Source organism: Ascaphus truei, chromosome 3 (genome assembly GCF_040206685.1).
Source record: "Ascaphus truei isolate aAscTru1 chromosome 3, aAscTru1.hap1, whole genome shotgun sequence".
NCBI lineage: Eukaryota > Metazoa > Chordata > Amphibia > Anura > Ascaphidae > Ascaphus > Ascaphus truei.
The window spans coordinates 412,045,111-412,058,917 of NC_134485.1; the positions used below are offsets into that span (position 1 = coordinate 412,045,111).

General features: G+C 47.3%; 1 protein-coding gene across 1 annotated transcript in view; it reads left to right on the top strand.

Moving 5' to 3' along the window:
* The window catches only part of PAK1 (p21 (RAC1) activated kinase 1), a 93,164-nt gene that overhangs the window by 11,633 nt on the left and 67,724 nt on the right, over positions 1–13,807 (top strand). Inside the window, exon 2 of the mRNA XM_075592640.1 lies at positions 12,608–12,826. Coding sequence (XP_075448755.1) covers positions 12,631–12,826 — 196 coding nt within the window. The 5' untranslated portion in view covers positions 12,608–12,630. The remainder of the gene's footprint in view (positions 1–12,607; positions 12,827–13,807) is intronic.

A 13,807-nucleotide genomic window follows, 5' to 3' on the forward strand; every position in this document is an offset into this window, starting at 1 on the left:
CACCAGCGTCTTTCTGATATCGTTGCACCCTCTCCACCGTGACGACCCCCCATTGCCTGCCCCCACCCCCCAATATGTCAACTCTGCTTATCTGGGACTCTCACTCATTTGCAGTCACTCTCGTTGCATTTTTAGAATAAATGGTCTAATGCCAACTCCCACTCAGGGGCCCCCAACAGGTCAGGTTTTCAGGATGTCCCCTGCTTCAGCACGTTCACTCCCATCTTAACGGGGCAGTGCAACCCGGCACGAAAGTGGACGAAGAGGAGTGAGCCGATAAAAGGGTTAAATGTAGCTGATTGACACTTTATTTATTACTTTTGTAAAAAAAAGAAGAAAAAAAATTGAGCCACATGTGCTGTAGCAGGGATATCCTGAAAACCTGTCCTGTTAGTGGCCCTTGATGGCTGGAGTTGGCCACGCCTGGTCTAATAGATGTGAATGGAGTCTTTGCATCGATTAACTCCTTGGCTGCCAGCGGTGCATTAATCTTTCCCATCAAAATATCATCCATTTTTTTTTTGTTTTGTTTTTTTTGTCCAGCTCACCCAAATGTCACAGATTTCTGCTCCTTGGGGAGCTATTGAATAAGCCCCACAATGCATTGCAACCCCTTCTAACAGCAAGACGGTTAAGCCATTGATGGGTTTCCTCCGCTCATACCTGCAGCCAGCATTGCCGGAGTCTCCCACTTCACAGCACAAGCTGTGCAAATACCCAGCCCCCCCTCCTCCCCTCTTCCACATTCAGAAAATGTTTGCATATCACCGACTTGCCTCTGTTTTCCCCGTCTGAGTCAGCGTGACCCTTTGCCCAGCTTTTCGGCTGCCAGTTTCATTACCTCATTGTTTGGTGAAAGTCGGTGACGCTGGTGCCTCGGTCAGCAAAGCTGCTGTCGGCGGGGGGTCTTCATTGCCCAGATCAGTTGTGTTTTGCAGCGAGACAGTCACTGACAGTAATTTGCACAAGAGGGGGGCAGGGGGTGTGATATTTTGAGCCGTGGACAGTGAAGACAATTTCCTTGTATTCCTGCCCAAATCAGTGTAGCTAGCATATTTATCACGTGTGAGAACCCAAAACAACCCCCCCCCCTCAAACTGTATAAATTGCCTGGAGTGAGGCTTTTGGGGTACATTTGAATATCTTCAAATAAATAAATGAAATTTTGCCTCCAAAGACTGCAATGGCCGCCCTGGAAACAATGGTGATACCTTTTTTTTAACCAAGAATTGCGAATGCTAAGACAGGTGTTGCATGCCTGCCCCTTCGTCCTTATGTAGGACTCCGGGTTTCAGTCATGTACTGTATGTCTTTATTTATATAGCGCCATTAATGTACATAGCTCTTCACAGCAGTAATACACGTGACATAATCATATAAATAACAAATACAAAGAACAGGTCATGGGAATAAGTGCTTCAGACTAAAAGTAACATTTCGGAAGAGGAGTCCCTGCTCCGGGGAGTTTACAATGTAATTGGTAGGTAGGAGGAACGTACAGAGACGGTAGGAAGGTCATACTTTGTATAAGATTACCACCGTTATAGATTAGAGACGTTCTGGGTGCACGATGTTTGGTTGTGTTTATCACGATCGTGTTATTTGGAGCCCTGCAACAGTCATTAAATACAAGGGCAAAACGTCCTCACTGGACCCCCGCGTGCGACTATGTAAACACTCAGAACTGTGCACACTGCTTGCAGGTTTATTCTGTATCCGCCAAAGTGCCCGATGGGGAATTTTTGGCCGAAAACTGCCTGCAATTGGCCATTAAAAACGTGAGCGCCCTTTGAGGGGGAACTCTGGGGAATTGAAAAGTTCAGACTTTTTTTTTTTTTTTTTAAGAGATCCATAAGCATTGCCACGTTCACACTTACACGTGTGTGTATCCACGTGTGCAAGGAGTTAACTGCAAACCCGCCAACATTTTGCACACACAGGTACCACTGCAGTTACCCCACCCATGCTGGGTTAAAGTACTTCCAAGCAATTTCTATGGAAGTCCCCTTATCTATGCAGTTTTCCCACGCAAGCTCTCTCTTTATTAGTAGGTGCAGCTGTTCATACAGGATCCCAAATACGTAGTGTGCCTGCTAAATAGGTACAGTTGGAGCGTATACACCTGACTGTACAATTGTCCCCCTCCCCACAGGGCACTATAAATTGGCTCTCCCATAATTACGCTGCACCCACCAGTATTCAGTAAGGGTTCACACCCAAGCAGTCCTTGGTTTCATGTTTTACTGGAAAAATATGCAAATTTAACAAAATCCCAAGTTGGCAAAACATGTCCCAAATTGAGGGCAACCTGTTTAAAAGTAATATGTTCAGTTAGAGCTCAGACACAGCTTGTAATAACTTAAGCCGTCCAGTACTTGTTGCAGAAGAAAGGATTGCATCATTACATGTGGTAGACGGGGGTCAGACTGTTTTATACAAATAACAAGGAGCTAAACAGAAAACCTATACATTCCCAGCGCAGGTCCCTCAAGTGTCGGGGTACAGACCAGCGGGGCTTAACTCCTGTCCTCAAGCACCCCCCCCCCCCCTCCCGAACAGGTCAGGCTATCCCAACTTCAGCACAGATCGCTCCTCTCCGACAGGTTTGAAACCCTACCTTTCACCATTATCAGTGTTTCCACTGCAGCAAGGGATTCTAGGAAATGACATGCAAATGAGCAGTGTCGCCTTTTTGCGCAAAATCCATTTTTACATGGAACCCTTATACGCTAATGCTGATATGGATAAGGGGGAAAGAAAACACCGGGTTGACACACAGGCCCCTAAAAATAGCAATTTGTCAAATGAATTTCCAGAAAGGAAAAAAAAAGTTGCGTTTAGCGCGGTTGTATTAGCTTAAGAAGCAAATTATACTGTTAATTTGCTTTCAATAAATAAAAAAATGTAATCTGCCTATGTGGGATTGCACCTTTTTTTTACTCCCACCCTATTACCAAGAGCCCAGCACCCACTGTGTCTTTCACCACGCAGCATATAATTAGGATAAAACGTAGCTATTTTGTTATGAAGGGCAAATTACTATGGTTTAACCCTTTGCAGACCCCTCTCGGAGCAAATTTGACTTGAACCAGTTTGCCCATGTAAATCTGCGTCACCGGGTCCATGCTGCGTTCTGTACTCTGTGTTTCCTGCGCCCGGAACGGACTGATCACGTGAACACGCACTCGGCTTGTACTGGTTGTTTGAGCCAAATGCCATAATAATAATAATAATAATTTTATTTAAATAGCGCTTTTCGCAGTTTCAGAAAAAAGAAAACATGTAAGGTTGTAAATGAGACCTAACACACACAACCCCGATTATATACCGCATTTGTGTCAAAAGGAGTGCTACTAGGATTGTGACCGCTGATTATAAACGAGACCAAGCACACAATGAAAGATACAATACAGGATGGGACGGTGTATTAAAACGAGATCCGATTTTTAAGGTGTCCCGCCAGGTTTAGCAAAATAAACGTTCTGTGTGATGCTTGCAGGATTGGCACCTGATCTGTTGCTGAAATCCAGGAGCGTCTACGACCTTCATGTTTCTGGTCAACCTTTTCGCTGCCGCAGGTCTGGCAACACCAGATACCCCCCCCCCCCCCCCCCCACCCCCGGGACCTCCGCGATTTGCACTGCAGAGTCGCCACTTCTGTTTCGGTCAGGCCGAGGCTTCGTTGGAATGGCTTCGCCTGAGAAACCAGCATAAAGCCCATGACGTAGCCACGCTGTTACAAGGGCCACAGGAGTGCCAGACCTCATGACATGGTGACTGTCACAGGGCACTGAAAGGGTTAAAATGTGTAACTTTTTTTGCCATCATTTTGATGCTAGTTCACCTTCCAACCTCCACTCTGTGGTTACCGGCCACATCTTAGGGGCAATGCCAGCGGGCAATCTTTTTGTTTGTGATTTTTAATTTTTTTTTTACCATAGGTTGGAAGCAGAGAGTTTTCCGGAGCTGAACCCCGTTAATTTCAGCTCTGGAGAGACCTCTTGCTTCCTGAGATACCTCCATAGGCCAATAGGAAGACGTGGCATCATCCGTTGTATTGTATGTCTTTATTTACAGTATATAGCGGCATAAATGTACATAGAGCTTCACAGTAGTAATACATATCATATAAATAACAAATAATATAAATAACAGGTCATGGGAATAAGTGCTTCAGACATAAAAGTAACATTAAGGAAGAGGAGTCGCTGCCCCGAGGAGCTTACAATCTAATTGGTAGGTAGGGAGAACGTGCAGAGACAGTAGGAGGGAGTTCTAGTAAGTGCGTCTGCAGGGGGCCAAGCTTATGTATCATGTGTCAGTATTATCCAGTGCTATTCATATGCTTATTTAAGCAGATGTGTCTTAAGGTGGGTCTTAAAGGTGGATAGAGAGGGTGCTAGTCGGGTACTGAGGGGAAGGGCATTCCAGAGGTGCGGGGCAGAAAGTTAAAAAGGTTTAAGGCGGGAGAGGGCTTTAGATACAAAGGGGGTAGAAAGAAGTAATCCTTGAGAAGAACGCAAGAGTCGGGATGGTGCATAGCGAGAAATTAGGGCTGAGATATAAGGAGGGGCAGAAGAGTGTAAAGCTTTAAAAGCAGCGTTTAGGATAGATTGTAGGGGAGACAGGTGAGAGGCAGGAAGGCCGGACAGCAGCGTTTAGGATAGATTGTAGGGGAGACAGGTGAGAGGCAGGAAGGCCGGACAGCAGCGTTTAGGATAGATTGTAGGGGAGACAGGTGAGAGGCAGGAAGGCCGGACAGCAGCGTTTAGGATAGATTGTAGGGGAGACAGGTGAGAGGCAGGAAGGCCGGACAGCAGCGTTTAGGATAGATTGTAGGGGAGACAGGTGAGAGGCAGGAAGGCCGGACAGCAGCTTCCTATTGGTCTGCGGGACGCGGGAGCTTTAAACTTGCAGAGGGATACAGGCACCTCCTTCGGAGGCAAGTGTATATGGAAGCAGAGAGTCTCCGGAGCTGAAATTAATGGGGTTCAGCTCTGGAGATCCCCTGCTTCAATCCTGTGTAAAAAAAAAAAAATGCCGGCTTTAATTGCTCCTTTTTAAATGGGCAGTGCAACAGAACGGGTCAAAAAGCACTTTTTAAACAACTTGGTGTAATTGGCTTCTGTTGTAAAATTGAATCGCTCTTAAGGTAATTTACTTATCTGTGTCTTGTGAGAAATAAACGTGCTGCCTTTCCCTGGAAACCCAGACCAGCCACTTCTGTTTCTCTGCCTGACTAATGCTTTCATAATGCCTTTGCAAGCTAAGAGCAGAAAGAGCCATGTACCTGTTGTAGCGTTGCGGGCCCAGTCTTATTACCACGAGACGTTGGCTTAGGCTAAGGCCCCGCTCCCAGAGTCAGCGCACCTGCGCTGCTGACAGGCGGTGCGCTGAGATACACAGACCGCGATCTGCGGTCTGTAGGGAGCGGGAGCCGGAGCGGGAGGTGGGCGGGAGGTGGGAGGTTTGATCGGGAGGTGGGCGGGAGGTGGGCGGTTTGACAGGGAGGGGGGGCGTGGCTTGAGCGGAGGGACCCGCTACTCTCCCCCCCCTCCCTCCACGGACTCGGGCTGGAGCTGGAAGGTAAGTTTAAACACACACACGCAGGCACTCATTCATACACGCGCACACACACACAGGCAGGCACTCACGCACTCATACACACACACACGGGCGCACACACAGGCAGGCACTCACGCACTCATACACACACACACAGACAGAGGCAGGCACTCGGGCACACACACACACAGACAGGCACTCACGCACTCAGACACATACACACACAGACAGGCACGCACTCAGACACACACACAGAGAAAGGCACTCACCTGCTTTCACTCCACACTCCTCCCCGCTCCCCGAAGCCTCTCCTCCTCCCGAAGCCTCCCCTCCCCATTGGCTCACAGCCACACACGTCACGCGTCAAAGCTAGAAAACACCATTCTCTGGTGTCTCCAGCGGCTGACGCGCGACAGCGTGTAGTCAGCTGTGCCGCCAGTGGGGACCGGGACCGGCTCGCGAGGATTCCCCTGCTGGTGGGGAACTCGCGACATTGCCGCCCGCGCCAACGAGCGCAGCGGGACCGAGGCCTAATGAATGGAAAGCCTCCCCGCCCTGTCCCCGAGGCACGCGATTACCATGAAAATCTTGGTTAAAAGCATTAAAAAAAAAGTGCCAGTCAGCATATTTAACATATTATATACATGCCACTTCTCCTTCCTTCTAGGAGAGACTTCCCCTTTCACCCTGATTCTCACAGACTATGGATACACATGTTTAGTAGAGCTGGAACAGTGTCACATGTCCTACTGTGGTTAAGCTGGATTCTGGGTTGTGAAACACCCAGTATTGGGTACACAGTATGTCACTTTTTTGGCTTCCATATCCATGTTGTCATAGAGGTTTTTTTTTTTTTGCCCGCTGCGTTTCACTTGTTCTCCAACGAAGCCTGTGACAAGGAAGTGCAGAATCAGCGGAGCCACTCATCACTCGTTCAAAATATTCACTTCTTAAGCCATCGCCGAGACGGTTTCAGGATAAAGCCTGCTCTGCAGTTTCAGGTAGTTCTTATTAGCGAGGCATGGAATGTATTGCAACCTGTTTCATTGCCAGCAGCACAGGATGCCTACAGGAGCCCAGAAGGGTCAGTTCTACATAGAATCAATTCGATGTATTAACCGTAGTGGTGACCTAATGACGTTAACTTCAGCTTGTGTTCTTGTGCGCCGCAGACCTCCTTCTGTATACCAGTTTTCCTGGTGTTTGGTTCCCTCCGAGCCAGCACCAGAGTACGAAGACAAGTGGCCACCTCCGACCATTTGTTTTTTTTCTTCTTCAGCTCATGTGACTCCACTGGACGCCATCACTCTTCTTGGCTCATTTCTAGGAAAGGGACACACATCTCCTCTGACTTCCCATGATCGTATTTTTTTTTTAAAAAAAAAATCAGACACGCAGGTATTTTAAACCTTCTTTTTTTTTTTTTTTGTTTAAACGTCTGCAAATGAAATGTTTGTGTTTTACTTTGCAACGAGGGCTTCGAATGGTCATTTGATTGTCAGTCTTCCTGGGTCATTAGTAAGGTTGGCAGTTTTTCCTGGCCCCTCCACAACCAAGCACCCTTTATGTAAGGGCCTATAATAAAGAAAATGGTTGAGCAGACAGGGTTGTAAAACCCACCTTAAAGGGCAGTCCAATGTAGGGTGAAAGTGAACGAAGTGGCAATGTAAGTAGGTTAAATGTAGCTGCTGGACACCATTTATTTACATATATATCGTCGTCGTAGCTGTAAAAGTCAGTATCTACATTCTCTGAGTACTGAGGAAAAGGCGATTAAATGTTCTTTGACAGGAAAAATGCTGTATTTAAAAAGGAAGGTATTTTGATATGACAAGTTCTGATTAGGCGTCTTTAATGAGGCCTTAGAATTCTTTCATTAGTAAGCCTATTTTCATTAAAAAAAAAAATTTATGCTCAAACAACGATATATTTATGACGAGTATTTTAAATTTTGCATTTAAGATTTTTCAGGGTCAAAAACCTTTTTATACAGCCATTAACATTGCTAGGAGAGCTTTGTTATTTTGTTTACAAAGTGATTATGGTGCCCTCGTTAGTCGAACAGACACAGAAGCAACTGATTATACTTGGTTTGTGTTCCCGCCAAGAGCTGATTCATTGTCGCTCTTCACAAGACAGACATAAGTATGGACGCGATTAAACGGCGCGCGCTGGCTCTCACGCCACAACCACAAATTGCTGAATGCCCATGAAGCCGCCCCTAGTGCGCGCGACGGCGCGAGCGCCTTTTGAAAAGACAAATAATTTCGTCTTTTCAAGCGACGGCTGTGTCACGTCGGGCGGTTCAGCCAATCAAGGCGAACCAGCCTCATGACGCGTCCGCCACGCCTCCCCAATCGCTTTCCTCACAATTAACACGTTGCTCGGGCGGGAGGCGCCCACGATACGATGAGCGCGGACGTGCGCTAACGCAGTGTATAATTGTGGCCTTATGTGTCACTTTAAGAGTGCCTGAATCTTTCTAAGGCCTTGTACATAGTAGGGGAGCGCATGACTGCACAGGCGATCCGTGGCCTTTGGGGCCTGGAGGAGGAGACGCGACCAAGCCAGCTCTAATTCGATGTTTGGGGGTGTGCCCGTGACATCACGTGAGCGGTTCGCCCTCATTGGCTGAACTGTGCACGAGACCCGGCCATCGCACAACATAATCAAAAGATTTTCTCGTGAAAAAAACGGCTGCGCCGTTGCGCTAACTGTAGACACGGACTAAGGAATCGAATTACACTACAATTATTTGAGTTGCTAAGTTGAACTGTCCCTTTAACCGCCAAGTTACACGGTGCACAAACATTGGTATAAACATTTAAAAATCATTTAAAATACTTCTCTGCAAAATGGACACCAATCCACTAGTTTTAATCTTGGACGGGTTGGGGACTGCGCCTTTAACCGCTGTATCCTCCTCTGAACAAAGCAATAGAGGAGTTAAAAGACTGCTGACACTACCCTTTGCCCCTTTGGGATTTCAGAGAGCAGGTGATTACTGCTACAAGTAATGACACAACCACTTGGTCACCTATTTAAATGCAAATTGGTCTCTCCATCCTCAACAATCCCCCTCCTCCCCTCCGCTCCCCCAATGTGTAGCCACCATCTGCTGTCCCAAGGGCTCTGACACATACACAGACCCTGCAGGCAGAGGTGGAATCTCTAAGGGCCTCTTCTCCAGCAGGAGGATTCTGGGACCTGACCTTTGAACCCCTACACTTGACTAAGGTGTTTTTTTGTTTTTTTTTATATTAACCAGTCCATTAACCCCACTGCTGCTAGCAGGCCTTCAACGCGTTGCTTTGAAAAGAAGTTAATTGAAGGCTGCGAGTGTTAAATTGTATTCACTTGTTGGACCACACTCCGAACTAAGGTTATGTGAACTACTGGCTGTCTTGGGATCTCTACTAAGGATGCAGTGGCTGATTCAGGACTGACTTCCATGACATACCCTCTAACCCTGTAACATGTTCTGTTTTGTGCTGCTGCTAGTGGCATTAAATCTGCAATCCCGCCTTTCCCCCAGAGCTCATTTGTGGGAACCCTGCTTGGGTTTGGAAAAGTGTTGAGCTGCTTGGATTGCCGCTTTAAGGTTTGGCAGAAAGTATGGGCAATGGCAGAACATGTCGCATATTCACACGTCAGAGACATGGCCACAAATCTGCCTTACCCGCAATCTCACCGCATACTGTGCTTCCACCACAGCAAAGGAGTCTGGGCAATGACATGCAAATGAGCGCTTGCAGTATGTCACTCACCATAACTTATGGAAAGCTTTTGTAATTCAATTCAGGGGTGCTCATCTCCAGTCCTCAAGCTCCCCCTCTCTCCCACCCCTCCCCCCCCCAACTTGTCAGGTGTCTTCGACTGAGCCTCTGATTGAACCACCAGTGCTGCAGCTGGGGTATCCTGAACACCTGACAAGTTGGGGGGTGGGGGGGGGGGCACGAGGACTGGTGTTGGGTACCTCTGATTTAATTGACGAGTTGCAAAAGGGGGGGTCAGCACCTTCATTGTTAAAATCCAGAGCGGTAATTCAGCATACCCTCTGCACCCCGCATGTTGATGATTACTCAGATCACCCTTTTGTGGACGATACTTACATTACAATAAAGCAATCCACTAGATGATTAGATAAGTCCACATTATAGTTACACTCTTGCTATATTTGCTCCCCTTGTTGGAGCGATGTTTCCTGCATCACTTTTATTTTATTTTTTTTGCATTCTACGTTTTGACGCCATCTGACTTTTTACTAGGAAGGCGCCCATAATAATATCTGTGGGATTTGCAGCGGGGGAAACCCAGATGGAACGATCGTTGCAGTTCCTTGTGATCTTGAACTTTTACCCTGTTGTGTTGTGCACGTCATTACAGGTACAACAGGCTGCAAGGGCTAAAGGTCAATTGTTAGCTCTGCTGCAAGATCCTTAATATGATGGTTTTCTCACGATGATTGTATATTTTTCTGAGATTCCCTAAGTTCCTGCACACAGGAGGCCCGGAGATATTTTTGTACTCGAGCACCCAACATGTCCGGTTTTAAGGATATCCCACCTCCAGCACAGGTGGCTCAGTCGTTGACTCTGATCACTGATGGAGCCACCTGTGCTGAAGCAGGGATATCCTTTAAACCTGGCCTGTTGGGGGGGGGGGGGGGGGTGGCTCTTGAGGACTGGAGTTGAGCACCACTGATATAGTATCCGTTTTACTGAGACTGGACATCTGAACCATACAGAATGTCACCGGCGTCAATGTGGCGTGACCACTGGGCCTGGTTGGGTTTTGCGTCTTCAGACACAGTCACTTCGTTGTTTCTGTAGGAGTTCCCCAAAATGACACGTGTTAAATGACAGATTATCAATCCACACGCCAAATGTTAGCATGGGGTTGAGCCATATGTTCAAATATTTAATGCACGTCACTGAGGGCAACTGAGATTTGAAGTTAACAAAGAGATGTTCTGCTCTAGGTGGTTTTGACATTTTTTGGCCTTGGTTTCACATAACATGGTAACTGTTTTGGAATTTGTTTTAACCCTTAAGGAAAGCCTGTTGACATACCGGTATGTTTCCACAGTCTTGAATGTTTGAACTGGAAGCAATACTGTGTGTCAGTCTATATGTATATACTGTATGCAGTTTAATAGAGGGGCTGTCTTATTTAATTGTGCACAAATTAATAATTACCAATGGTGGCAAAGAGAAATTTGAAAACCAGTTCATAATGTAATTCTGCACTCCTGGAAGTATTCAATCATTCTTAAAGCAAACATTTGGTGGGGCTGCTTTCTTTGGAAATGTAATAAATATTACGAGGGCTTTGTCTGTCCCGCACGCGTCCATCTCGCACACACAGAGTAGTTAGAAGAAATCAAACCTCGTAAGTCTCCGCTCACCAAGTTTGCAAAATAACTTGACAGATATATACCGGTATTTCACATTCTCGGCGTTTTGTAAACAGTCTTCAAGGCTATTTCTAGATCCTTATTGACCTATACCTCAGAGCTCAACAACCCGTGGAATGTGCATACAGGTTAAAGATGCTATCTGTACCCCAAACCATTTCCTCAAAGTTTTTTTTATTTTAAATTCTCTTTAATAATTTATGAATCTATTTTAATGTTTTGTTTGTTTTTAATGTTTGAACCGGCAAATTAAGAGGGCAAACTGCTGCTGTTTTCATGAAAGATAAAATATCCGACATAACCAAGTTACTCTTAATCGAACCCTGATGTTGAAATCCACTGCTGTAGTAATTCTGAGATTATACTAAAAAAAAAAAAAAAAAAAAATCTTGCTTTTCGGATATATTCATTTTAACTCTGATGCACTGTATGTTAAATTATAATTTTAACATAATGTGAAATATAATCATCCAAAAAAGAGCCAATAGATTTAGGTTTCACAGAAAATATTGTCCGGCAACTCGCAACTTTGATCTCATCACTCTGGATCAGACAGGACTTATTATTAATAATAATAATAATAGTAGCATGTTCTTGTATAGCGCTGCTAGTTTTACATAGCACTTTACAGAGACATTTTGCAGGCACAGGTCCCTGCCCCGTGGAGCTTACAATCTATGATTTTGGTGCCTGAGGCACAGGGAGATAAAGTGACTTGCCCAAGGTCACAAAGAGCTGACACTGGGAATTGAACCAGGCTCCCATGCTCAAACTCAGTGCCAGTCAGTGTCTTTACACTTTTCGCTCCTTCTCCCACTTTCATGGTACCCACGCACTTCCACGCGCGCACGCACTTCCGCGCACGCACTTCCACGCGCGCACGCACTTCCGCGCGCGCACGCACTTCCGCGCGCGCACGCACTTCCACGCACGCACTTCCGCGCACGCACTTCCGCGCGCGCACGCACTTCCACGCACGCACGCACTTCCACGCACGCACGCACTTCCACGCACGCACGCACTTGCATGCGCGCACTTCCACGCGCGCACGCACTTGCGCGCACGCACTTCCACGCGCGCACACACGTCCACACACGTCCACACGCACGCACTTCCACGCGCGCACGCACTTCCATGCGCGCACTTCCACGCGCACACGCACTTCCACGCACACATGCAGGAATAGTTCCATACACGTACAGTGCGCATTATACAGTATCACTGTGAGGTCGGAGGCAGGTCAAACATTGGAGTACTAATTCAATTAAGACACTGGGTATGAAAAGTAACTTCTCTGTGACCCCTGCCTCAGGGCCGCTTTCCCCATGCGAGCTACTATTAAAAAAATAAACCGCAGTCCTCGAGCTACCAACGGGTCAGGTTTTCAGAATATCTCTGCACCTGTCCAGGTGGCTCAGCGGCGGTCGAAGACTGCACCCCCTGTACTGAAGCAGGGAGATCCTGAAAACCAGACCTGTTGGTCGCTCTTGAGGACTGGAGTTGGCCACCCTGGCTTTAACCCTTTGGCTGCCGCGCAGCGTTGCTCTCCCCCTGGCAGCTGTACGTGGTGAACCCGGCGAACGCTCTTGCACGTGGTAACAGCGACTCTGTTCTCTCTCCCGCTAGCCGCAGAGCTGGGACCGCCGAAGATGTCCGATAATGCCCTGGAAATTGAAGACAAGCCGCCAGCTCCGCCCATGAGGAACACCAGCACTTTCATCGGGGCCGGCCTCAAAGACTGCAGCACCTTGAACCATGGCTCGAAACCGCTGCCCCCTAACCCCGAGGAGAAGAAGAAGCGAGACCGATCCATCCGGTCCATTTTCCCAGGGACTGGAGATAAAAGTACTGCTCTATTTCTTTCGTGTGTTGTTGCTGCCTGCTTATAAATAACTTTAAGTCCAGTAGCTCCCACTCTATGGGAATTCCTATAGTCTTTGAATTACCTACCTATGTTATATGTTCTTACAGGCTTGACCTTGTTCTATAAATTCATGAAACTGCTCCAGTGCAGTCTGGGAGTTTCCGGGTGCTAGGGTCCCAGGTGGCACTATCTGAGGAATGTATGCTCCTCTTTCTGTCACTTTATCTCCCGATGGGCATGTTCCTCCTGTCACTATGTCACACGTAAAAGTCTCCTGGGGCCCCTTTTATGCGCCGGACCCCAGGTTGACAGACGGCTATCCTGAACCTTGAAAGAAAGCCAGGGATCCAAGGCTGTTTTGCAGCAGATAGGAAAATGGGTTGGTGAGGTGGGGCAAGTGGTTCTCCTCTCCCATCAAATTGTATGTTTCGATGTTACAGACTTCTGCTTGTAGAGTTCTCTGCGCAGCTGGGCAGTGCTGTATATTATCGGTTCTCTGCACAGCTGGGCAGTGCTGTATATTACCGGTTCCCTGCGCAGCTGGGCAGTGCTGTATATTATCGGTTCTCTGCACAGCTGGGCAGTGCTGTATATTATCGGTTCTCTGCGCAGCTGGGCAGTGCTGTATATTATCGGTTCCCTGCACAGCTGGGCAGTGCTGTATATTATCGGTTCTCTGCACAGCTGGGCAGTGCTGTATATTATCGGTTCTCTGCACAGCTGGGCAGTGCTGTATATTATCGGTTCTCTGCACAGCTGGGCAGTGCTGTATATTATCGGTTCTCTGCACAGCTGGGCAGTGCTGTATATTATCGGTTCCCTGCACAGCTGGGCAGTGCTGTATATTATCGGTTCCCTGCACAGCTGGGCAGTGCTGTATATTATCGGTTCTCTGCACAGCTGGGCAGTGCTGTATATTATCGGTTCTCTGCGCAGCTGGGCAGTGCTGTATATTATCGGTT